This window comes from Amphiprion ocellaris, chromosome 22 (genome assembly GCF_022539595.1).
Source record: "Amphiprion ocellaris isolate individual 3 ecotype Okinawa chromosome 22, ASM2253959v1, whole genome shotgun sequence".
Taxonomy (NCBI): Eukaryota; Metazoa; Chordata; class Actinopteri; family Pomacentridae; genus Amphiprion; species Amphiprion ocellaris.
This window is the reverse complement of record NC_072787.1, coordinates 4,670,412-4,696,346: the sequence shown is the minus strand read 5'-3', so window position 1 is coordinate 4,696,346 and position 25,935 is coordinate 4,670,412. Positions and strand designations below refer to the sequence as shown.

At 37.8% G+C, this 25,935-nt stretch overlaps 3 protein-coding genes across 5 annotated transcripts; 2 read left to right on the top strand and 1 right to left on the bottom strand.

Moving 5' to 3' along the window:
- Positions 1–80: 80 nt before the first annotated feature.
- Positions 81–7,079, top strand: fam168b (family with sequence similarity 168 member B). Its single transcript, XM_023296890.3, has 7 exons — positions 81–239; positions 3,206–3,297; positions 3,411–3,494; positions 4,815–4,957; positions 5,135–5,333; positions 5,416–5,540; positions 5,628–7,079. Exons 2-6 carry the CDS (start codon positions 3,228–3,230, stop codon positions 5,526–5,528), a joined length of 609 nt encoding a protein of 202 aa, XP_023152658.1. The 5' UTR covers positions 81–239; positions 3,206–3,227; the 3' UTR covers positions 5,529–5,540; positions 5,628–7,079.
- A 1,888-nt stretch (positions 7,080–8,967) lies between these two features.
- rbbp8 (retinoblastoma binding protein 8) lies at positions 8,968–16,933 on the top strand. Of its 2 annotated transcripts, none has more exons than XM_023296907.3 (19): positions 8,968–9,107; positions 10,583–10,719; positions 10,925–10,967; positions 11,051–11,146; positions 11,369–11,460; positions 12,171–12,243; positions 12,601–12,782; positions 12,865–12,951; positions 13,486–13,556; positions 13,665–13,732; positions 14,242–14,533; positions 14,748–14,919; positions 15,068–15,156; positions 15,454–15,571; positions 15,708–15,848; positions 15,958–16,000; positions 16,135–16,222; positions 16,305–16,446; positions 16,608–16,933. In XM_023296907.3, exons 2-19 carry the CDS (start codon positions 10,620–10,622, stop codon positions 16,703–16,705), a joined length of 1,995 nt encoding a protein of 664 aa, XP_023152675.3. In that variant the 5' UTR covers positions 8,968–9,107; positions 10,583–10,619; the 3' UTR covers positions 16,706–16,933. The 2 variants fall into 2 exon arrangements, with proteins under 2 accessions (XP_023152675.3, XP_023152673.3); XM_023296905.3 differs by having other exon boundaries at positions 13,483–13,556.
- A 129-nt stretch (positions 16,934–17,062) lies between these two features.
- On the bottom strand, positions 17,063–25,422 carry LOC111587087 (transmembrane protein 241). Of its 2 annotated transcripts, none has more exons than XM_023296908.3 (15): positions 25,198–25,421; positions 24,561–24,607; positions 23,159–23,236; positions 22,993–23,074; positions 22,803–22,880; positions 22,599–22,627; positions 21,671–21,722; positions 21,534–21,582; positions 21,250–21,295; positions 21,086–21,121; positions 19,858–19,892; positions 19,667–19,736; positions 19,293–19,386; positions 19,124–19,188; positions 17,063–17,291 (listed from the first exon to the last, which is right to left on the bottom strand). In XM_023296908.3, the coding sequence occupies exons 1-15, from the start codon at positions 25,267–25,269 to the stop codon at positions 17,228–17,230; spliced, it is 897 nt and encodes a 298-aa protein (XP_023152676.1). In that variant the 5' UTR covers positions 25,270–25,421; the 3' UTR covers positions 17,063–17,227. The 2 variants fall into 2 exon arrangements, with proteins under 2 accessions (XP_023152676.1, XP_054862850.1); XM_055006875.1 differs by lacking the exon at positions 17,063–17,291 and adding an exon at positions 17,374–18,066 and having other exon boundaries at positions 25,198–25,422.
- Between the last annotated feature and the right edge of the window lie 513 nt (positions 25,423–25,935).

The window sequence follows — 25,935 nt, the reverse complement described above, 5'->3', positions numbered from 1 at the left end:
AAACAATTCAAAAGCGTTAGTTTAAATATAGAAACAGGAAATACACACTACGCTGTGAAATATGACAACGGAAAAAATGTAGTATTTTATTTTCGTAAACCACGTGACCCGACACGGAAGTGACGGGGTGCTCAAAAGAGTTAAGCAAAGCATCTGGGAGCAAAACAGCAGCTAGCTAAATTTCATTTTACAGCAGAGGACCAGAGGACGGGACTAAAGGACGGTGAAAAGTGTAACCAGTAAGTTACCGTGGGTTTTTATGAAAATAGGGCGGTTTGTGGGTGATGTATGTTGTTGGGACAGGCGGTACTGCGGGACACAGCTGTTTGGCTGCCTGCCTCCTGAGCTATGCGGCCTGTTGACAAGCTGTCCCCATCTGTCTGCTGTCCGGGGACAGTCCGGCGGTTTTGCGCGGTCAGACAGGTGATTAGCGGGTCAGTCTGCACACCGGAGCCCACCTGCAGCCGCGAACACGCTTTGCTAACCGCAGGTGGTGCAGTTCTGTGAAGCTTTTGGGCTAAGCTAGCTGAAGATAACAAAGCCTCGCTACGTTCACCTTTCAAAATTCTTCCACTTAAAGGTTGCCATCTTTATTTTTGCAGGCAACGTCACCTTTAAGAAAATAGACGGAGACTTTGGTATTATTAAGACCTGGAGAAATGATCTCACAGGCAAACCAGAAAGCAATAATTTGTTCGATATATAAAAACAAAAAAATAACGAAAATCATTTACAGCATTTACACTGTTCCTGTTCGCTTTGTGTTTTGGTGTCATGACGACATGCATACGAAGTGGCTAAAAATATGAATTCTTTGTGTAGTTTATATTTAAACTGCACAAAATGTGTATGTATTTATATGTAAGTGTGTGTGTGTGTGTAATGTATCAAATAAAAATGTAAACTTGAGAAATAAATACACATACATTCATATAATATAACTGTTGTTATAAAAAGTACACATTCTTTGCATCATCTCATTTATTCATTTCACCTGCATGCACAGTTCAGACAGCCAGATGCCTCAAGCTTTTACAGCCGGTGTGTGTGATGCAAAGAGAGAGATGGTTTCTTTTAAAAATGTTTTCTGTATCCCCTGCTATTTTCAGACTGCAAACTAAAATTAGTATTTTTGCTGTATTCTTAACTGTACAAATGGCTGATATTTCTATTCACTTTGCGTGCATGTTGTCATGACAATAATTTCACTGTTATAGAAGTAGTTCATTCATTGGTAAAGGTTTTCCTTGAATGAGCACATTTAAAAAAGTGATGTAATGGGATTTGAAGCGCAGCTAGAGGGCAGGACAGAAATAAAATGCAACTGAAGACAAGTATTTCTGGTAACCAGTGAGTATCATGAAGAGCAGAAGCCGGTGTTTCTTCTGGAAATGGAATTAATATGTATAACTGGAAAGCAACTTTAAAATCTAAATGTATAGGAAAGTAATTTATAGGGCAGATGTCAGGTTTTTATACATCATTTCGTAGAGAATGGCAATTAGAGTTGCATGATATTGGAAAAGATGCTCTTCTGTGATATATATTGTGATATGAAAAATCACTTTAAATTTCACCGCAATATTTGAATAACTAACTGAAAATACTCCAATCATTCTAGAAAGTTTGGAGTGTTTTTTAGGGGAGTATATCTGCATGAAAAATAATATTTGAAAAGCTGAAAAATTGGCAACACATCTATAGGCATCTTTTGCAACTAAATCATCCTTTTCAGTGTTTCCTCAGTTTGCTGTGCACATGTGTGGCATGCATGTCAACAAGCAGTGCACCTTGTAAATAAAGTTGTTTTTTTAAGTCTTTGTGTCCAGTAAACCTAAAATATGAGTCAGTTATGTTTTATTAGACAAGCCTCTCTTATAGATTAGTCATGGGAAATTAGAAAAATGCAGGTTTTTGTCATGTGTTAAACAGCACAAAACTTTTAGCATCATGTGTTGGACTTAATTTGCGTTACTTATCATCCCAGTTCCTGTGATGTGGCTATTAGGCACACGCACATCACAGTGCTGACGCTGAAATGATATACTGTGCGTCAGCACAATTGTAAGGTCCGATTATAATGAAAGCTGAAAAGCTGAGATGTTTATGGAATGGAAATTGTAGACAACAGCTTAATTCTACTGTAGTGTTGTTCCTGTGATGTGCCTTCATGACACCATATTTGATATGATGTTATTTAATAACCAGCCCCAACAAAATGTTGTCATTTCAGTTTATGAGTATGTGCGAACCGAGTGTTAAAGATAAAGAACCAAATGTGATGTGACCTAGTAAGGTCATTTCATGTGAGCCACTGGCAGTCCTCAGTGAGAAGAACAATTATATCTCCACTGCAACCTCTGTGTTGCTTTTATCCGTTCACGTCGATGTTAAGTGCTGCCATAATACATTGTTTGAGCTACTTTTTTGGGGGGCATAAGTGGAGATGTAATCTGTCCTGTTCCACTTGGGAGAACTACAGTAACAGAGGCCTATTAATAGAGTTGTAGTTGGGAAAGCATGAAGCTTCTGTCTAAAAAGGGTAAACAAACCAGCTAATATTGTTAAGTTATACTGTTATGTATTTTTTTTTTTTAAAGGTTTTTGCCAGTCAGCATCCTCTTTTGGACCAGTTATTTATAAATTTTACGATCTGTAGCAATCCGAAACACGGACATTTCAGCTTTCTTTGGTCTGTCCCAAATGCAAAGGTAACCTATAAAAGAGCAGTCGGATCGAGAGGGCTGCAAATAACAGTTGTTCCTTTGTTCGTTAATCTGCTGATTAAAAATGTCGGGAAATTGTTTTTAAAAAAGCCATAGTTAATTGTTGAAAACTCAAGATGACGTCCTTAAAAGTCTTGTTTTGTCCACAACCCAAAGATATTCTGCTCACTGTCATAGACGAGTACAAAAAGCAGAAAAAAATCAACATTTAAGAAGATGGAAGCAGAGGATTTTATCTTTTGTCAATCATCAAACTGAATAACTGACTAATAAAATAGTTAACAATCATGTACAACTAAATTCCTAACTGATTAATTGTTGCGGCTCTACTGGTGGAGTTCTGGTAGCACAAAAACCTGTGTTACATTTACACAGATGACCTTTGCATCAAGTGTAAAATATTCCCACTTCATTATATCAAATCACTTACTTTGCAGCACCAACTTCAGTTCATAGTTTCTATGATTCTTTTATTGCAGCATCTGTGAGAAGACGACCACAATGAATCCAGTATACAGCCCTGCACCAACAGGGGTCCCCTTCACCAACACTAAGGGTATAGGCTATCCAGGTAACTTCATGTGTTCACTTATAGTGGTTTAAACAAATACCTGAAATACAAGAAAGTAGCCCAAAATCAAGAAGAGTATTGATTTTTTTTCTTTCTGTTTTTGGTCATGGTAGCTGGATTCCCTGTTGGCTATGCAGCAGCTGCTCCAGCATACACTCCCAATGTCTACGCCGGAGCAAACCCAGCCTTCCCCAGTGGTAAGAACAGAGTAATACTGAAATCTTCTGGAGTTTGTATGAAGATATATGAGATAACTCCTTTCCAAATGTGTTTGTGCTTGATATAGAATCATAGAACCCTAAGTATAACATAGTAAAGGATGCATAGAATCAACTTTATTAAGTGCTACTGAGAAATTACTCAGAAATTACAGTTTTTCTCAGTCACTTTGGTACATTTCTCGAATCATCCTTGACATTTGCAAAACACTAAATGCATTTTTCAAAATAATTTTTACAAATAGCAAAACACCATGGATTACCTGCAAAAATCACTCTCTTGCTCAAAATCCTTAGTTCATTCCTCAAAAGTAAATATGTGAGTCAATGAACATGTCAGTGGCATCAGAATGACAAGTCCTTGTGCCATTGGGTGTGGATTAGACAGTCAAATTGTTTAGTCATGCTGTCATTACAACTGTGTGCTCTGGAGGGATGTTCTGATGTAAACTATGGCTAAAGTTTGGCTGACGATTATTGTTTGATTTATGTCATTGTAGACTGACATTAGACAGATTTCACAGATTGGATATCTGATGGTTGGACAAAAATGAATGAATATTCTGACATGTCATAGCCTAACAATTACTGAGAGAAAAAACACTAATCACTGAATAAGAGGTCTTAGTCTGACATGCAATACCTCAGTTGGAATGTGTGTTGTTATCAGACCAAAATGGTGTGTATGCACATTTCCCTTTGTTAGAGAAAGTCAAGATTCACCTGGGAGCAATTTACCAATTCAGGACAGATGTAGAAAAAAAGTCTAATGGAAATGTATAGAAATATCCTTGACATATTATGACAACTTGTTCAACCATTTTGCATTTAAAGACTGATGCGATGAACTAATGCCTAAATGTTGTGGAGGGTGAGACTATTCAACAGAGACCCATTAGAATACATTCTGATCAACATGACATAAGCAGCTGATAATGTAGGAAACAGCAGAGAATTGTACAGAATCATTTGCATGGATGAACCAAAGCATTTGTAACTTGCTGAAAGAAATGAGAAACTGCTTTTTTGATGTGCACAAGTGACACAATGATGTGAAGATTGAACACGCAGTTTTGAGAATTTCAATTCTGATCTGAGAAATGTGCCAAAGCGACTGAGAAAAACTGTAAAAATGTCCCAAAAATTCGATGTACTTCTATGTATTGTGTGTCTGTTTAAGACGATGAAAATGTCCTAACTGGACTGATTGAGGCCACAGAAAAATGCTTCTGCAAAGACTTCAAGACTCTTATTCCAGAATAAACAACATTAACATGAGGTGTGTTCCTCTCACTCCAGGCTACGCTCCAGGAACTCCTTTCAAAATGTCCTGCTCTCCCAACACAGGGACTGTCCCACCCTACTCCTCCTCACCAAACCCCTACCCTGCTGCTGTTTATCCTGTCAGGAGCACCTATGCCCAACAGAACCCCTATGCACAGGTCAGTGTATGCGAGTGATGGTATTAAAAAGCCCACTGGTTGACAAAAGTTTGAAATGTACAGTTTGTCTTTCAAAATTCTGTCAGTTTTGTTTCTTTTTATCCTGTTTTCCTCCACTTCGATAGTGTATTTATTGTTTCGAGCTGTCACAAATGATCCCGTTTGTCTGTGATCCAGGCACTAATACCGTCACAACAACAAGGCCCTTATTACACGCAGCCACTGTATGCTGCGCCGCCTCATGTTATCCATCACACAACGGTGGTCCAGCCCAATGGGATGCCTGCAGCTATGTATGCCCCGCCCATCCCCCCTCCCCGCCCCAACGGCGTTGCCATGGGGATGGTAGCTGGCACCACCATGGCCATGTCAGCTGGTGAGTCGCAGCGTTTCATCGCTTCACTATATTGAATACCCATGCATGGTTTTATATCTACGATGTTCGCTCTGCTTCTCAGGAACTTTGTTGACAACTCCATCACCAGCGCCTGTTGCCCCCCACCAAGTCACGATGCCCACATATCGGCCTCCTGGCACACCCAGCTACAGCTACGTGCCCCCACAGTGGTGAAGAGAGGGAAGCGTGAGTACGATACATGGAGATGTTTAAAATTTCAGAAAAATACACGCAGGTTTAAGGTTATATTTATGGAAATTATTCTCTCTGCAGGTTACAAGATGGTAGATATGCATTCACACTCTACTCCAGTGTTTTTTGCTCTTGGTGAAGACCTGCCCTGGCGGTGTCCACAACCAGTTACTCTACTTCCAGCATAATGTGAATCTAAAACCCAACTACATAGAAAGAGGCCCATTTGTATAGGGAGGGGATGAATGAAACGCCCATGACCCCTCTTCATGGAATAAGGCTGCATTCCATGCCACACCCCCAGCGCCAGCACCTCTACAACCTGCTGCATATCTCACATCAAACTGCAAAGCCTCCATGCAAACTTTTTGTGGACTGTCATGCAGGTTTTTATAGCTTAAACCCTTAAAGTGGTGAAAAAGGAGTTTGGAATAGTTACATTTTTTGTTTGTTCTGTTTTGTTTTTTTAATTTGGGGGATACATATGATGTTGAATGCATGTGTATATATAGATATATGAAGTAATGCTAGCTCAATCTACCTGCTGTGACAGATGCAAATTCAACAAAAAGGCACACATCCAAAGGAACTAAAAAAAAAAAAAGAAAAAACTAATAATCTGCAATGCTGAATCACCAGTGACCATGTCTTAAATGTGAAAGAAGTAAAGACAAGAAATGTTTGTTCATGCAAAAACATACCTGCGTAATCAGGCGCAGACCAAACTGTACTATTTTCACTGCTTTGTGTTTAGGTAAGTGACGCTAGGTTTTTATGGTTTCTTTCAGTGATGCAGTGTTTGCATTATGTCTTACCTTTTTCGTATTTTATGATAAAGATGGGATTTTTGAGTTTGTGCCTCTGACTGATGGCCATTCCAACACTTATTCACTCTGTTTTCCTCTTCCTGCCCTGTTAAGCATTTTAGAAAAAGTCTGAAGCAGCTCCTGCTTGGGTGATATTGATGTTAAAAACTATTCAGTAATTTTTGCCAGAAGTGTTCTTGGTGGGAAACGAGTAAAGGAAGTTGTTGGAAACCATTTGCACCCATTTAAAGAGAGTGAATGATGAGGAACAGTGTTGTGTGTGAGTAAATGGCCGCGTATGAACGTGGATTAAAATAGAAACCATTGAAAATGGTGCCATACAGTGCGACATGCTTAGAATTTTAGACCTACATGTCACTATAACCAATTTGTTCTTAGGTAGGTCTGAAGCACTACATCAGTAAATCACTGCTAACTGTGGACATGATAGGAAAACATATTGTTAAACTCCATTTGTGAATAGCACTACTGAACGAAGGCACTAATTCAAAACAGTTTGTGACGATATTGGACCTTTTGACATTGCTCGCTGTTTTACCTCAAGGTTCCAGGCTAACCCACCAATATCACTGTTTCAGACATGCTTTTCTATGTTGCCTCAGTCACCTCAGTTAAATGATCTGTTTTGTAAATGTTATTTTTGTGATTTTGGTTCCTGTTTTGTATTCTAAAGAAAGACCAAAAATAAAAACAAATATAAGAATAATCAGTGTATTCTGGCCTGTGTTATTGGATATTATCCTGCATTAGTATACACCCCCAATGTTTATGCAGAAGCAAGTGGTAACCCTATGGTAACAGTCATACTAAATACTACTGGAATAGGATATTTCAGATTTGTACCTTCATGATCCATCAGATACAATTGTGCTTGATTAAAATTATCATTTTTAACTTATATTTGGATCCATAGATTGTGTGGCAGGCAGACATGGAGAATCAACCTAAAAAACATCCAAATATATATAAAATATGAAGGATTTAAAATCTACATTATTTGCTTAAGGACAAACATATGAATTATACAACCTCTCATTAAAAATGTCTTCCTACTTTTCCAATATCTGTTTTTTTAATACAGTCTATGCCCTATATTTAACGTGAATAATTTATCTAGTCATAAATAAACTTTTAGCTATACATTTCTAGCATTACATAAACTGGCATACACAAAGGGCAACTCTTTTTATTTGATGTATTTGTGATTACTTTTTGTAGTAGTAGCAGTATTATCATTATTAATGCTTTTATTATAGTAATATTTTTGCAGTATTACTAATAGTATTTAAAAAACTATTGTTATTTTGGAGTAGTAATGGTAAAATGATTATTTTTATAGGGTAGTATAGAGTAGATCAGAGATCTCTTAAATGTAATTTTTCAGCTAAACTTTGCTGATAAAAGAATAACTTTACAAAGGAAACAGCACATGATAACAGTACAGGGAGTATTGAGAAAGAATACAACAGGTAATGCCCCCATTGTTCATATTGGACATTTAAAACAACTGTGCATTCTATTAGAGAAATAGTGTTATTAGTACAATTTTAGCTAACATTTTTTAATACTATGGTTAAGACCCTTTCAAAAACTCAGCAAGCCCAAAGTCTTACTATGAACAAGCACATTGGTAACAGTGGAGGGGCAGAATTCCCTTTTAATAGATGGAGACCTCCAGCAGAACCAGGCTAAGGGAGGGTGGTCATCTGCCTCAACTGGCGAGGGTGATAGAAAAGTAAGACAGAAAAACACAACAAACAAGAGAGCATAACCACTGGGCAGGTTGGTGGGACCAGTATGGGACCAGATCAGATGTGTGTAGCAAGAATCACAGAGAATTCAAGTATGAACAGTTTGTTTTCGTTATGTCTCTGCATTGTTGTACCTGCTCTGTGCTTTTTATTATCATGGAATGATCTTTTCATTCGATAGATAGATAGATAGATAGATAGACAGACAGACAGACAGACAGACAGACAGACAGACAGACAGACAGACAGACAGACAGATAGATAGATAGATAAATAGATACTTTATCAATCCCAAGAGAAGTTCTAGACACAGTGGACACAAAAGCAGATTTTATTTGTCTATACCAACACCAATGGCCAACACTGAAACACGTCAAACACAACAATAAGCAGGAGGAACAATAATAATACTTTTTATTTGAAAGCGCCTTTCTTGGCACTCAAGGACACCGTACAAACAAACAACACACAATGTAGTCACCATCAGGCTGAGACTGCGTCACTGCGCACTGACAGTGGTTTCCAACACCATGATGATCCTGTAAATGTATCTGTGGAGAGGCAGAAACTGTGAATCGTACTCGAATAGAAACTATCTCAGAGAGGGCAGTAAAGCAGAGCAGTTAAAAACCTGAGTTACAGATCACTGAAATGTTAACTCAATATGGAACCTTATGAATCAACCAAACGTGGTTCTAGGTTTATCCACTGTACTGGACTCTACACTGGGATTTATCTCTGTCAGTGAAATTCTACACATGTCCTGTAGAGGGCGGCAAGACGCCTCCACTGTGTCTGGTCTGCCGGAATTCTTATCGGAAGACGAGGGACAAAACGAAGGAGCAGCAGAAGAACACAACTTCCCAGCATGCAACTCGGCCCGCGAATTTGGAGTTTCATACGTTCAAAACACAGGAGTAGTTTATTATACTTACGTACTAGCCTAGCTGTTCATCTCTCTGCATTTACTCGGATGTTTTGGTGTAAGTCTGAATTAATTTGTTGCTTCTCTTGCCGTGAACTCGTGTCATTTATGTAGCCTTATTTCGCGTTTAATGCTTTATTTTGCTTACAGTCGTCAAGGTGGTGAGGATGGATATATACAGACAGTAGGCCAAGCAAACACACCGAGCATAAACGCCATTAAATCATCATTTTATAGCAAACAAACGAAGCATTGAGTGCTTTGTGTTGTATTGTAATATATAGTGAGAGTTTGACGGGTTGCTAGTTAGCTGTGGTGCTTATTATACACGGAACTGGAGCTGCTAGTGGTCCACCAAAGCTAAACGTAGTAAAGTAATTTAGCATTTAATGCACAGTTTGGCGAATCTAAACTAGCATTATGTATCACAACATCACAGTGTAAGCGTCAGTCATTTCAGCTAACAATGTTGCTCCACTGACTCAGAATTTACTTATTTATCATTTTCACTCAGTTGTATAATATATTTTCACAAGTTTTTATAAACTATACATGTGTTCAGATCTGCTAATGTTTGCATTTCCACGCTAAAAAGACGTCCTACCTGGAAAGCCATTATAGTGGTTTAATAAACATGAAGTTTAAGCTAAACTGAATGAGATGTTCATTAAAGGCCGTATTAGTCGTTGGAAATGTGGATACATCCATATATACACACTTCCAGGAACTTTATGGGACCCCAGTATCACCTTCGTTGTGAATTTTTGCACTTTCTTTTTCAATTTCAAGGACCAATAACTAGCCATTTGGCCTCTGCTGGAGCCTGTTCGGTCATTTGGATCTGCTGTTAACAATTTTGTCTATGTCCTCAGTAAGTCTTATGGCTGTGAGAATTATATTTCTGAACCTACTGGACCCTAAATAAGGCTTCCCAGCTGATTCAAAATAGAGAATTTACCAGGTGTGGAAAAAATATTTTACAGAACTTAGTGTTTTTCCCCAATGAACATATTTATGAAGACTGAACAAAATCTGAGACAGCACTGCACCATATTTGTTGATTTCTGTCTAAATTAATACAGACTGACCCATAAGGAATAGATCTTTCTTCTTTAAGAAATGACTAAAGACCCAGCTCTTCACTAAACACCTTTGCATCTTGACAGATTGCAAAATGAATAAATAAATAGACAAAATAAATTCCTATTTCCTCCTGCACTGCCTGTAAGCACCAAGATCCTATCACTCTTGAACTTGCTTTATGGCTCTTATCCATGTTGTTTTCTCCTGACTAGGTCCTTGTTTGTGTTGTATCTACTCTCAGATGTATGGCTCTTTGGATAAAAGCGTCTGCTAAATGAAATTGGAGAACTGCAGATCAAAAAGTTGTTAATATAATGACACATAGCATTCATGTCCATGGTGTTGATGTGAGCTTAGATTTAGTAGCTCGATAGTAATGAGGGTACAAAATACATTAAATGCGAAGTAGAAAAATACTTAACACAATTTCTGTCACAAATTTGTTGACAGAGTGTTGCCTGTGGAGAGTTTTGTACCTGAATGGAGGATGAGCAGCCCAGGACAGAGCAGCGGGACAACCAAACCAGCTGATCTCTTTGAAGACTTATGGAGGCAGCTGGGAGACTGCCACCAAAATGCACTTCAAGGTAATGGACCCATAGCTGACCTCAGGCTAGGAGGCTGAAATTAGTAAAATGAAATGAGTATTTGTTCATTTACTGTATGAGTGTGTCTCGTTATGTTTATGCTTGTTTTTTAAGTACATTTTACAGAAATTAGATACTAAATAAAACTTACTTCAAGGTTTTTTATTGTTCCACATGTCAACATTGCATTTGGGGCTGTTTATAGAATTGGAGGCAAAAGTGAGCAAGCTGAAGAAGGATCGCTGTCTGTGAGTATTTTATGCTACACTCTTTTTCATTAATAATTTATTTGTGAATGGTAACCTTAAGTGTCATTGTTTGTTTTTTACAGAGATGCTCAGAGGCTTGAGGTGTTTTATAATCGCAACCAGCAGCTCAAGGAGCAAAACAAAACTCTGCAGGATGCCCTCACTCTCCTGGAGGAAAGGTAACTTCCTGAGGGTATATGTACTTATCTGCTGTTTGTCGCAATGTTTTATGTCTCATTTGGGTTTTACTCTGAATCAGTTGTGCAGATGATCCTCACTTAGCTCTTAGAAAAAGTGAGAATAAAAGTTGTGTCAGAAGGTTATCAGTCTTTACAGTGTTGGCATGCCAAGTTGAAATGATTTGAAACACTATCACAAGCAGCTGCGTTTACTGTTTCCAGGCTTCGGACAGGAGAGTGTGATCAATGTGTCATCTTAGAGGAGAAGTTCAAGACCCATCAACATCAGAATCTGCAGCTTATTTCCAAATTAAGTGAGTTTATTCATTCTTATTATTATTTTATTTTTCACAGAGTGCTTAACCAGAGCTCAACACCCTCCTTGATGTAATAAAAACCTGTAAAACAAATGCATTTATTTTCTACTTAAAAATGTAGTCCACATGCTTCAAGTACTAGTAAAAGAGAATGTCAAAAAGCTTTTGAACTTTCATAACTGTAGTTTGTTTGACATGACATACACAAGAACAGCTAGAAAATAATTAGGGGAATTAGATATCTGATATGTCAGTATTTTCCAGATCATCATTTTTTTTCAGACATTGCTGGGAGCATCAGATTTTTCCTTAAGTGAGATTACCATATTATTATATCTATTCCTGTTTCTAAGGCCTGACATATCAGCTGCCTTTCAGTGTTCATTTTGGATCAGTCATTTGAGAGAGAACAGGGTTTTAAGGGAAAACGTTATAGAATCTGAATGTAAATTAAAGAATTCCATGCTCTTTAAATAATGGCATAGAGGCTCCACATATCTCCGTGGCCATGACTTTAGCAGATGAGGAACAATTGTGGCCTGTGTGCCGCCTTTGAAAGCACTACTCTGTCATAGTGCCCAAAGCAGTTGTAGCAGAAATTCTCCCACAACCAGTGCAGCACAAGATATGGCTTCTGGCACTTTGAAGAGCATAACGTTAAGTGTGATGTGTGAGTGAAAGTCTGCCGTTGCTTGTTTGTTCCCCAGAGAATGAAAAAAACAGTTTGGAGGATGAAAACAGAAAACTACACACCGAGCTGCAAAAGTTAAAGGTGTCTCGGTAAGCTCTTAACGCTTTGTCACCATGCTTTTTTTGTAAAATTGTCAAATCAATGAAATACTTTGAACGCTTGATCTTTTGAAATCAGCTTTTGTTTTATAAAAGCTGCCCAAAACGGCTCCAATTACTAACACACGCCACAGAGGTTTCACTTTATGTTTTTAAATATTTAAATCCTCCATACTTGAAACCTAACTAGGATGTGCTCTATATACTGTATAGAGTATATAGAGCACTATAGTTTACACTCTACAGGAGGACAGTTTTGTGGCTTCAGGTTTAGTTAAACTCTATCAGGAAAGTTTCAGTTCCCGATTAAACATTGCAGATGTTTTTTTTTTTAATTTTTAAAATCAGTTCGGAGCTCCATAAGGCCTCATCGCAGGAAGAGGAAGAGGGCATCATCCCAGACTCACCGATCCTGTCGAGCTCGCTGCCTGTGGTAAACAGACTGAAGAAACATAAAAATATCAACAAAAACAAGCATGTCCGCTATGCAGAGATGCCTCTACCAAAGTCTAGCAACTCACTCTTCAACGGTGAGTCCTCTATAGAGCAGTCTGCTGCTCCATCACCTGTCTGAAGAAACAAAGTGTTTTCATCTTTGCTGTTCTTTTAAAGAGATAAATAAAGAGCCCACAAAAAACCCAGGACGAGGTGAAGTGCTTGTACCCAACACTTGTGAAATGGACGCATCCCAGATTTCAGGTATGACTTCATCCACCGTAGTCTTCTAATATTATTATTTTAGAATTAGGAAATGTAAAAACAGAAAGGACTCTACTTTTAGTTTCTTAGAGAACAGGAATTGAAAACGTTTTTTTTTCCATATTAATTTCTTTTCATTAGCACCTGTGTTACTGGAAAATTCTAGAAGGGAAATGAGCAACATTTATCAATAAAAACACACCCATGATATCAGCCGAATTCATCCAGTTAGGCTGCACAGAAAGAGGCGTTGCTGTAAATTCATACCATCATTTCAGATTAACTTCTTGTGTTGGGTGTAGCCACCTCCCTACTTAGTAGAGACTGATCAATGAAAAGTGAAAAAGAGTATATAAGCTGCTTATTAAACATAATCCTTGGCCTATTTTACTGCTAATGAAGCGTCACAGAGTGGTGGGACTGATAGACAATGAATATTTTTAGTTGCCATTTGAGCAAAGTTGCCTCTGTAGCAACTTTAATTCTGACAAGAGTAAACTTGTTACTGAACATGTTTCTGTCCAATTTCAGAAGATGTGAATAATGGTGGGGAAGAAGTGATTGCAGAAACCTGTGGTTTTGAACTTCTTGATAAACATCCCATGGTAAGTGGGAGAGGACCTATTTGCTAAAAATGTGAGTGTGCTGAATAACTAGATCTTATCTCAGAACTTACATTCACCGTTCCCTTTTTTCATATTCTCTCTTCTCAGAAAATGGATACCTCTGTAAGACAACAAAGCAGCACAAAAACTCCCTGGAAGCATGATGCTCATTTAAAGTAAGCTCAGTTGAGACATATTTATCTGCTGCCTAGTTGTACGTTTACAAATCCTACATATTGTGGCTTTAGAGGTTCTTATATGACACTCAGAACCCTTGGATGTCACACATCTCAGACCATAACAAAACGTATCGTGAGCGAAAAAAGACAGTCAGCGCCATGACTAATCAATACAGATTCAGACTTCTGGAGTTTCAACTGTAACACCTCAAAAAACAGTCCCGTCAGCTTGCAGGAGAGGGCTTTCTGTATTAGTTTTCTACTTCAGAATCTGTTTCTGGCTCCAACGTGTATGTAGACAATGTTATGTCTTTCAATTGAGCAGTGTAGAGAAGTTCTACAGTGTTTCACCTTTCCTTATTCTGTCTCTATCTGTAGACGTTGAGGGTATTGTCAGTGGTTTTTTGTTTGTAATGTGTTTCTGTACTCTCATGTAACTGCTTCCTTATTAGTGTTATTGATTTTTGCTTTTAATTCACGGAATCAATTTGTTTCCCTGCATAAAGGTCTTGCTGCTCCTCCCCTTCATCCACACTGATCCATAGTCCAGACAGCACCACGGAAAGATCCCCATCTCTGCTGCCAAGTGTCAAACGCTTTTCAGAAGATGACTCCATTTGCAAGGCAAAAAGAATAAAGCAGGGAAGTGACCATGAAGTGCAGGAGGGCAACAAACAAGGAACCCAGGAAGGGTCGGACAAAGAGAAGGAGGGCAAACACCTACAGCCTGAACTGGTCAACCAAACGTCCTCATCTGCAACTAGTCAAAGCGTCAAGAAGGGGCTTATGGACATCAAGGTAAGAGATGTGTCCAAAAGGCTTGTATAAATGTGTATGTGTTGGGGGAAGCAGCTCTACTTTCGTGTGCTACCCAACTCTAGGATGCTGGTTTCTATAGAACTACACATTGATCCATCTTCTGTATGAAGTTTTTGTTTTGCTTGATGAGACATGAGTATTTATAGCACAGAATAATTGTAAAACATTTTGTATTATCTTTAACATTTTACAGGTCCAGTCAGCACAAACAGGGACTTCCAGCCAAAGGTCCAATGTTTCTTTTATAAGTCCTGCCTTCAAGAGGCCCAACAGTCTGGTTAAAAAAGATGCAGGTGGTGCCAGGCAGAAGAGAAGCCATCTGCAGGATCTGAATGCTTCACACGGCCAGCCTGAAGGAAAACCTGGTGAGTTCTCTGCAACGTAAATAATTTAAAGGGCTGCATTTATTTCAGATTACAGGTTGATTTTGTAAATCGTTCAACATTTCTTTGTAATTATCACTCGACTTAAATGTGAAAATAAATGTGAATGTGTGAAATTCTGCTTTCCAAGCTGAAAAGAAGCAGACGGTGGAGAATATGTGGAGCCTTGACCCTGCTGTCGCTCTGTCCATGTATGACAGTGAATGGAGAAGAGACGAGGTACAGTCACACAACCTGTAATACTGCTTCATTCACTGGATTCATGTACTTTGTTATCACTGTTAAGCCAATATCATACCGAATTGACATAGATTATGGTATTTTTAATAGACCTTTATGAAAGAAACCATATTATGCACATTTATAGGCTCTGAATTTTATTTGTGGGATTTTCTAGAATGAGATCAGCATGTGTCATGATGTATTCAGCTACTGCATGAAACTGTCTAAAAATGGGTACATAAATGTGGTTATATAACCATACACTGAGTCTCTGAGTCTGTATTTGTATTGTAGGAAATGGAAGAAGAGCAGCATCATGCAGATCTGGCAGATACTGACTGCACTTGGGTCAGTCACAGCTTACTTCAGGCTCGAAGAGATAATGACAAGGACGGAGAAGACAATGTACCTGGTAAATATAACAAAGTATTTTTAAAATAATCACATATTGCAATGTTTTGATTGAGATTATTAACACAATATGATAGGTCAAATATCCAACAGGTTATAGCACTTTATGTAAAATATTTCATCTCTTTCTTTTCAAGGATTAGGCGAGAAGGCAAATGACAGTTTGGATATGATGTTTGACACAACAGCGTATGGAGAGTACAAATCCTTCACCAGTTCACGCGGAGGCCAGAGCCAGCCTTGTGAAGATGATGATAATGAAGAAGAGGATGATGATGGTAGGCTTTGAGATGAAAAGAAACTGTCATTGGACTAGTACTTTGTGTTTAACATTGGATGTCAGCTCTTAAATTTGTGCTAACCTCTAATCTTACTCTCCTGAATTAGAACAAGATCTTGGTGAAAACAGTGCACGTCAGAGTAAAGCACAGTAAGAAATAATTGTTGATTATTACTGTTTTGCATCCTTTAAACTGAAAAATGGCAGAACATGCAGTACTTTACATTCCCAGCTCATACACATTGTCAGTTTCCCACAACCTAAATCTCGTCTCTCTGGATCAGACACCCGACATTTGCACACGTGGCAGTAGTTCGCAAGAAAGATGAGAGAAGAAAACTGAAGGGCACTACCTGCAAGGAATGTGAAATTGTGAGTATGCAGAGTATAAAGCTGAATAAAACAGACGTGGTTTTAACTCTTATTCTGCTGACATAGTTGTGGTTTCCTACAGTATTATGCACATCTGCCAGAGGAGGAAAAACAGAAAAAACTGTCCGCTTGCTCGAGACATCGTTTTCTGTATATTCCTCCTTGCACTCCTGAAAACTTCTGGGAAGTTGGATTCCCATCAACACAAACATGCATTGAGAGAGGTAGTGTAACAGTTTAATTAAACCTTCCTTTAAAGCAGGATGGTGTCACATTTCTAGTGTCATTCTAAAAATGTTTGCAGTAGTATGACATCCTGTAATAGCCTGAAATGAACAGTGGAAGTCACTGTGGTCTCGAACACTAAGATGTTCTCTGTTGATAGGCTACATCAAGGAGGACAAGAATCCTCAGGCACGTTTACGGAGAAGACAACCACTCACTGCTTTATTCTCTCTGAAGCAAAGCCAGCAGGAGGACTAAAAAGATTTCTCTGTTAGAGGACTGTTGAAGTGACGTATTTACTGAGAATCTGTGAGAAGAACAGGCTTCTTACTGTGTTCAAATTGTTCTGGGAGCACAGAGATGCGGTTTTACAGAGTGACCTTAATAATGTTCATAGTGTTACAGTCTGTGTACACACTGTTTGACTGGTTTGTGTTTTTGTACGTAACATGTTTTAATAAATAAAAGATTCACTATCCCTATGGAGTGCTGGAGTTGCCATTTCTGCATGATTGTAAGTGTCAATGAATTTCACTAAATATAATCAAGAAAAAATACCACATTGAGTACATAGAAACCCTTTGAGGATGAAATGTTACGGCAATGAAAACAGAATTCATATATAAAGATAGTTTTATTTGGTAAGCACGTAATCAGAGCACAGATGAGATATTACAAAAATAATGAAAACACAAAATATATGTTCTTCAAAAGCAATCTCTTTAAACTCTTTATGAAGTGCAAGTTGTGGACTCATCTTGGAAGCTGCAGTTTGTGTCATCACAGTTGAGAATCTCTCTGGGCGTAAACCAACAGGGCCTCTCCAGCATGACTGACGACCACGCTGCCATCAACAAGCACTAATTAGTCACTTTTCTAACAGTCGGAATCACATTTTTACTCCTGCCCACAAACAACTTAAAAAAAAAAAAACAAAAAAAACAGGTTGGACACAGCGCTGGTGCTTTTTTTAACTATTAAGGAGGAAAGTCAAACATGGAAATAATTCACCTACATGTAGCAGTTACAAAAATCAATTTAACAGCCAATAACTGACACTGAGGAACGGCACAAAAAAGGAGACATTCATTACCAAAATGAATGTAAAAGATGACTGAGGAACAAAGGTATGAAAGTGTATTATTGGCACACAAGAAAATGGAAAAACTGACCATTTTAGCATCAAAAAATTTCCTCTCATAATATTTTCATATTATTGTGACAGATAAATCTCAAATGTTATAACAAAAGGCAAACAATATACTCTTGTCTTGTTATAATGTGAAATGTTTCATATAATAATGCGATAATTCACACCGTAATAACAGAGAACATGTAATGTATTTGAGGAAAATTGCACATGTACACTACCAGTCAAAACTACCTCATTCAACGCTTTTCATTTATTTGTATTATTTTCTACATTGTAGATAAATACTGAAGATTAACTTTTTTGTTTACAACATAATTTCATATGTATTCTTTTATAGTTTTGATGTCTTTAGTATTAATCTACAATGTAGAAAATAATTATTGAATGAGAAAGTGTGTCCAAACCTTTGATTGGTAGTGTACATGATTGGATCAAGCTCTTCTTCATGCTGAGACATGGTGAGATTCTGACATTAAGTACAATAGAAGATATCATGAGAAGTCATGTATCCATGGAGCTTTCGGTCCTCGTCCAGCTAATTAATGACAAATGATGCTACATCAGCTACTTTTGTACAGCTCTGTGCATTTTAGAATCCTTTTTTGTATGTATAGTCGTTCCTCGCCATAGTGCAGTTCACTTTTCACGCTTCCACAGTGTCGCAGATTTTTAAATTGTGTATTTCTAATGTTGTATCGCGGATTTTTTGCTATATAGTGGGATTTTGTGGTATATACGTATTTTTCTATATTTATTTTAATTATTTTTGCTGTAAAATGAGCATTTTCTCCCCTAAAAAATTGAAAACAATATTTAAAAAAAAAAAAAAATCAGACATATTAAAAGTACATTAAATCGAAATAAAATGCATAGCGTATAGCGCTGATTGGCTGAGCCACCATAGCATCAGTCTCCTCTGTCTCCTCCGTATAGCATGAGTTCAGCATCTTGCCTTGTCCATTCTCACTGTGCTGTAGAATCATCTCATCACTATCAGTACTGCCCAGCTAATGCTTCATCATCTTCATCATTTAAGTTGTAGTATATTCACTGGTGAGTACCCATACAGCATTTTAGATGTTAAAATTCCATAGGTTTAAGATTGTAGACAGTGTTTAAGAGCACAGGAAGTGTTTATAAGAGTGTGGGGAGAGTTTATAAAGCCTTAAAATATATATAAATAATAAATAAGGTTGCTACTTCACGGATTTCCACCTATCTTGGGGGGTTCTGGAACCACACCCCCGCAACAGACGAGGGACCACTGTATATTCATCACAATACCATCCACTGTACTAAATAACTATGTAAGTTAACATAATGTGAAACATTATGTTATAACCTGAAATGTTTCACATTATAACAGGATAATTAATATATTGTTAGAACATTAAACCTTTCTTGTCATAATCTGATGAGTGTGTATGTCATAATAACATAAAAAATACTGTTATTGAGTGAAAAACATTTGAACAATAAACTTTTTGCATCAAAATGTGGTACAAAGGCAATGAGATACTCACCAAAAGAGAGACGGGATGTTGATGTCCATGTGGAAAATAAACGGGGAGAGGAACATCGCAGTGACCTGACAGCAAACAATATCAGAGTAATGAAGTCACTTGACGTTTTGTGTGGCTATCAGTGTTAAGTACACCGCAAAATCATGAAAAATACAAAGAAAAAAGTTACCTTGGACAAAAAAATCCAAACCCCAAAGTGCTCGAGGGACAGTCCACTTTTTAACTTGACTGTGGTCAACAGCAGCAAAAACCCCAGCAAAGCACTGTGAGGTGAGACACATGTTGACAGCTAGTGTTGCCAACAAGCTAAATTAAAAGACTTAACATGAAAAATAGCTGTCTCATCTGCTATTATCTTACTCTATAACCAGGTACAGTTAATACAGGATCTGTAGGCCTCTGCATGATGTAACCTGTTTGAGATCCCGTACAGTTAAACTGACAGTCTAGACTGCACAAATGACAACGGCCACCTAAAGCATGTTACATTTTGATGCTACATGCGCTGCTTCTCCCATTAACCAAGAAGACTGATGGTTTCACCTGGCACAGCATCCACCGTGAAATGTGTAGGACTGCAGGGAGGGAAACTCCAAGGCACCTGTGAGGTCTCCTGGAGAGGAACAAAGATTTACAAAGGACGCACAGCATGTCTACAGATTACTAAACAGCAGAGAAGCAAAATCTGCATGAGATGTAAGATGTATGGAACATCTGCACAGCACTGATGATACCTGTTGGATGAGCAGCGATGGCCAGCAGCAGCACACTGTGAGGAAAAGCTGCAATTAGTCACTGATAATACCTGAAACTGCACTAACATACCAAAAAAACCCCAAAAAAACAATCCTGATGTACTAATTCTGATTATTTTTTGGCCTCTGCATATTTTCTGGAAGCACAGGCAATGCGTTTATGATCACATGATTAAATAAAAGTATATTCGCTCATGTGAAGGTATGTTTTCAGTGCCTCTGTCTGTCTGTCTATGGAAAAGATTACACAGAAACTACCAGGTCAACTCATGCAACTTGATAAGGAGCCCGAACACAGGGAAAGAAGTAACCCATATTACATTTTGGAGCAGATTTATAACACCTTTTTGCTAGATAGAGTCCCCTTGTAATTCAGAATATTGTCAGCAAGGTCCAGCATTTCTGATTCTATATGAAGTTTCTGCTGTCTTTGGCTAACTTTGACTTGTTTCAATGAGATGACAGTTTAAACTTTTCCTACAATTAAAGAAATAAAGATTCAACAGCGTTTTGTTGCCATTAATTACTTAAGACACTGATAGAGAGCACCTTCCAACAGAAAAATAAGATATTTACTTGACTAATTTAAATATTATGGTTAAGATCCTGCAATATTGTTTAAATGTCAAGTTTACCTGAATAATTTACATAATAAGGACCGGCAATATTATGTATAACGTAAATTTATCTAATTTAAATATTAAGGCTAAGACCCTACAATATTCTACTCAAATTTACGTGGAGTATTTAAATTTAAAGTTAATACCTTACAGTATTATGTATTATATATATTACATATAATAGAAAAATAAGTGGCTAATTTAAATACTAAGGCTAACCCTCTATAATATTATGGATCAAACAAAATGACCTTACTAATTCAAGACAAGGCTAAGATTCTGCATTATTATATATGATAGAAAATTAGGACTCATTTACATATTAAGGTTAAGACCCTACAATATTATGTGTAATACAAATTCATGTGGCTCATCTAAATATTAAAGTTATGACCCTACAATATTTAATATCATACAAATGTACCTGTCTAACTTTACATCATTTAAGTCACAACAACACTTTCTTAAGACATGTGAACATTCTGCAATTGTTTAGATGCAAATTAAATTTCCCAATCAGGTTTAAGAGTAAAATTTGGACACCAATTCAGCCTCTGATCCAACCTTTTAGAATGATTTATTCTTACCTGAACAAGTAGTTAATGCACTGTTGCTCAAGATCACTACAATAAAATCACAAAAAGAACATGTTCAGTCTGTGATGTTCAGAATAAAAACTTTAAATTGAATTACTGCACATTATCTTAGATTAGGAACAAACACTGCTACCATCAGATGTGCTGAGACTTACCTCAGGTTACTGGACTTGTAGTGAACTTGAAACACCCTGTATGCACCTGAAAATTAAATCACATTTCTACAACATTCATTTTGTTAAGGTATTTTTGGCAGCAAGGAACAATCTTGCAAGTAAAAACAGACTCTGATGCTTCCTGCTTGATGCATATTCTGATCACTTATGACTGCACTTATCTTGACCTCACACTCTTAACTTCTCCTGATTATTGTTTCTTTCAGGAATCTGTGGTTTCCCCAAAGCCTTGACAGTGCAGCATCTCTGTATAATAAACTTACCAACACAGACCAGATGGCAGACAGCCCACAGGTAACCACTGTAGTCAAACTGCAGAGTATAAAAACATGTACAGTAACTACATGCGTTGCACTGGAAAGAAGAAATTCAGCATTTAATGATGATTACACATTGTTACCTGAGGGTCGTACCACGGAAGGTTGACCGCTGAGAGCAGCATGAGGCAAATGCTGTAGGAGGAGGAAGCACATTAAAAGAAGCAGCCATGCCATTTGTCAGAGAGAAAAATTCCTCCACCAACGAACGCAGCGGAGTTCTGTGACGATCGGCGTACGTTTGTCTGTCCGTCTGTGCACAACATTACTTAAAAACAGACTAACAGATTTGGATGAAATTTTCAGAGAAGGTCAGAAATGACACAAGGACCAATTGATTAGATTTCGGCAGTGATGCAGCTTATAGTCTGGATCCACTGATTTGTTAAGGATTTCTGTATCATTGCAAGATAGTGGCACAGAGTCACTGTAACCATGACAACAAGTGAACACTACGTCAGCTGCCTGCCGATGATCACATGATTGTGATCCTACTACAAATCCACCGCTGCGGACTTATCCATCAGGAATGATACAAGCAACAATGGATTAAATTGTGGGGGTGTTTCTGAGTCCCATCAATTCCTGCTGCCCGCTACATATTTAGGTCACGCAATTTGGTATCCGTACATAACGTACACATGCATAACACACACCTGTGATCAGCGCAGTCATTTTGTTTGTGGGAACATCTATATTAAATGGCCACATTCTATAGTGCTGTGATTTCTGATTATTAATAACTAACAAACAAAAGCTGCATTTATTAAAAAAAATAAAAAAAAATAAAAAACTGCTGCCATACGGGGGAATGAACAGCCGTGGCGGAGTACTGCGCTCTCTGAGCACTTTTCTTGTTCATATTTGTGTTCGAATGTGTTTCACATGTTAACTTCACTGGGTAAAGTGAAATGTGTGTATTCCTTAATATCCACCTCATCTCCTGCAACCTTTGTGTACTTGCTATATAAAACTTTTTACATCTGTATCACATGAACAAAAAACACATACCTGATTAATTTGGGCCATTGTGTCTTCTTCTGGAGAACAGACAGATGAAAGCACATTTTACAGAGTGGTAAAGGCTTGTTTCAGATATAGTATGTGGCTTTTGGCTGTTCAAGGTCATATATCTGCCTCCTTTACTTCCAGTGAAAAAGATGAGAGGGCAGAGTGCTCTGCACATAATGGAACAGATTCACATAGAGCACTTACTTCTCTACGGACAGCCTTGACGATTATGTAACTAACAACATGAGAGGAATTCTGAAGAGTGAAGAAAAAAGGAATGTCCTGCACAAGAAGGAAAAACAATAATGTTATCAACACAGAACCAAAGTAAAATCAACAGACAAAACATAACACTAAGGCAGCACCAATGTACGATATTAATTGTGTCACTTACTATGCGTGATAAGGCCCTGGAACCAGCATATATGTTCCCCACAAACAGACATGAGCCTGGAAGCCAGGACAGAGCTGCAGATCTGTGGCACAACAACATGTCAATGAAATATCTAAATATGAGAGTTAAACATTTAATCCTTCAGGAAACAGTCTAAGAAAAGTACCTGGTGATGCGGCTCATTTCCACCCATCCCAGTTTCCCAGATAGGAGAAGGAGGACAGCCCCGATAAATGTCTGCCATCTGGAAACAAACATTCCATTCACGTTAGTGAACATACGCTACCAGTCAAAAGTTTGGACTCACCTTCTCATTCAATGCTTATCTATTTGTATTATTTTCTACATTGTAGATTAATACTGAAGATTAACACTTTTTTGTTTACGACATAATTCCATATGTATTCCTTTTGTAGTTTTGATGTCTTCAGTATTAATCTACAATGTAGAAAATGATCAAATAAAAACTACTGAATGAGAAGGTGTGTCCAAACTTTTGACTGGTAGTGTACAATATAGAGAAGAAGTGAGTACACCCCTATGCACTATTACTTAAATGTCCAGTGATTCAAAATCACCTTGCATTGACCGCATTACTTCAAACTTCAACAGTAGGATATTTGGCAAATATAAAACTAACAGTTTAGATTTACTACATTAAAAAACACTGGCCCCATTGTAGAATCTGAATGCAACAAAAATCAGTACACCTTTCATTACTGACAGTAAAGTCTTTTATTTCTTCTCGTATTTCACATGTTCACCTTTAGTTTAGATGACAGACAATCCTCCTCAGAATGGAGAACACCAGTATTGTACAAATTTCTGAAGAGAAGTTATTGTTCTTTGCTGGAGGGGTTGTATTACTCAATCTTTAAAAAAAAACAATCTACCAGAGGTGTTCTGTTTGATTCAAGTCAAACAACATACTTGAGCAGATCATAGTTTCCTCTTCTTCCTTTTATTTGGAAACTGATTTTGTGCTTTGGGTGGTTATCACAGTGTAATATTCCTCTTCTGCAGAGCTTTTGCACACTGGAAATCACCTTGTCAGCCTGCATTTTCGTAAATCCACAAGCATTTATCGTGCATCTATAAATGTCATCTTCATAACACCTTTGACACTCATGCAGCTTCATATCATCACACTCCCACCTCTGTGCTTCACTGTCAGGACTATGTATTCACTGTGGTAGTTCTGGACCTCAGAAACTGATCTAGGTCTCATCTGATCAAAGAATATGCGACCAATATTCATCAGGTTTAATGTGATCTTGCAGTTTTGTACCAAACAACAAGCACAGGTTTTTCTGCATCATGTCATCTGACATTTAAGTGATATTGCACAGGAGTGTACACTCTTCTGTTGCAGAGTGTAAACAGTGAGTTTATTTATTTATTTTTGGTCTGGCAGTTTGCATGTTGTCACTCATTAATAGAGTATATGTAAAAGGTCAGTTGTAATAGATACAACTTTAATCAAGATGCATATTTATTCTGCGGTAGGATCTTTAAAAAAATGATATATTTGATCTTTAAAAACACATTATTTATTTTCAGCTACTCACCCTTGGAATAAGGTTGGATAGGTGAACTTTAGCACCGACAGGACAAACTACAAAATAAGAAGAAAACATATAATGCAGGTCATGAACTCATCATATGCAACCAGTGTGATACTGATAACTTTTATCATTTATATAACAGGTAATGAGCCTTCACTGGCACCAAACCCCATTCAAAAATCTATCAATTGTGATACTTAATACCTCTCCATAAAACCCCTTAAGTGGTGAAACAAAACTGGCTATATTATTTATTATTGGTGGGATTCAATCTTCCATTCGGCCTACTCTGTATCTACTTTACAACTTGTTCGTGTTTACTTCTTGCAAGTATTTCTACTAATTTGTAAAGATTTTGTTTCATAATGCTGCTTTACTGTGCCACTTTCACACGGGATTTGTAACAGCAATTACATTTAAGTGGTTGTTACTTGTGATGAAATGCAATTTTCCGCAAATTTCCAGGGAATAAGTCCAGTTCTGTACACAGCAGTTAGAGTATGGAACGTTCCTGTCTTTAAGTCTGTGTGCTGGAGTTAAAAAATAACACAAAACAACACGAACCGAGCAGGTAGTTTGAAGTAAACTTCGCCGCTACCGTCTCATCTTTAAACTAGTGTTGCGACCACTGCAGTCTCACCTTGTTCGTGAAATACGAGACAACGAAAAGGAGGCTAAAAGCGAGTCCGGTGGTGTGTCTCCTCCACTGCATGTTGAGCCGCAGACACACCGCAGCAGGGACATGGCTCCCACCAAAAACTAACTCTACATTTCATACATGTAGCGTGTTTTCAAACTAGAGACGTTTAAGATCGGAAACTTCCCTCAGTGTCCCCTAGTGACACGTCAAGACGTCCTCACACAGAGATCGTCTATGACGCACAGGATCACTCACTACGTTAGTGCGGCGTCTCAGTCATCTGCAGATGGAAAGAGATGCATGTATTTTTCAAGCAAAAATACCATCTCTGTTGGAAATGACACTTTGACAAAGTGGAAATTATCAATCTCTCTAGTATTTGGGTTTAGAAAGGCTGGTTGAATCAAATGGATAGTTTTCAACCATTTCACTATTTTCATTTAATAGAAAAAACAGCTGTAAAATAAACTCTAAATCATAAACTTAGCATGTTAAAACATAAAACAGAACTTATTATAACAATATGGCTTACTGCTGTCGTTGTTTCTCTGATGTCCGTGATGTTCAGGTGGAGAAGAAACGCCCGTTGACACTGACTTTCTTAATAAGAACTTTATTAAAAGAAAGAACAGTATCGTACAGACAGGAGCTGTCTGGAAGGATGTCACCCAATGATCCTCCTCGAACAAAGACCAACGGTCAGTTTTTATACCTTCTAGCAACGTATAGAATTACAGC

Excerpts from the sequence above, each read along its gene's own strand:
- rbbp8 (XM_023296905.3), top strand. The coding sequence starts at position 10,620 with ATGAGCAGCCCAGGACAGAGCAGCGGGACAACCAAACCAGCTGATCTC. Across the intron at positions 13,733-14,241 it reads AAGCATGATGCTCATTTAAA|GTCTTGCTGCTCCTCCCCTT; the intron begins GTAAGCTCAGTT and ends CCCTGCATAAAG. Across the intron at positions 15,572-15,707 it reads CGGAGAAGACAATGTACCTG|GATTAGGCGAGAAGGCAAAT; the intron begins GTAAATATAACA and ends TTTCTTTTCAAG.
- LOC111587087 (XM_023296908.3), bottom strand. The coding sequence starts at position 25,269 with ATGCAGTGGAGGAGACACACCACCGGACTCGCTTTTAGCCTCCTTTTC. Across the intron at positions 22,881-22,992 it reads CCAGGGCCTTATCACGCATA|GACATTCCTTTTTTCTTCAC; the intron begins GTAAGTGACACA and ends CTTCTTGTGCAG. Across the intron at positions 21,296-21,533 it reads CTGCCATCTGGTCTGTGTTG|GTGCATACAGGGTGTTTCAA; the intron begins GTAAGTTTATTA and ends TTTAATTTTCAG.
- fam168b (XM_023296890.3), top strand. The coding sequence starts at position 3,228 with ATGAATCCAGTATACAGCCCTGCACCAACAGGGGTCCCCTTCACCAAC. Across the intron at positions 4,958-5,134 it reads AACAGAACCCCTATGCACAG|GCACTAATACCGTCACAACA; the intron begins GTCAGTGTATGC and ends TCTGTGATCCAG. Across the intron at positions 5,334-5,415 it reads CACCATGGCCATGTCAGCTG|GAACTTTGTTGACAACTCCA; the intron begins GTGAGTCGCAGC and ends TCTGCTTCTCAG.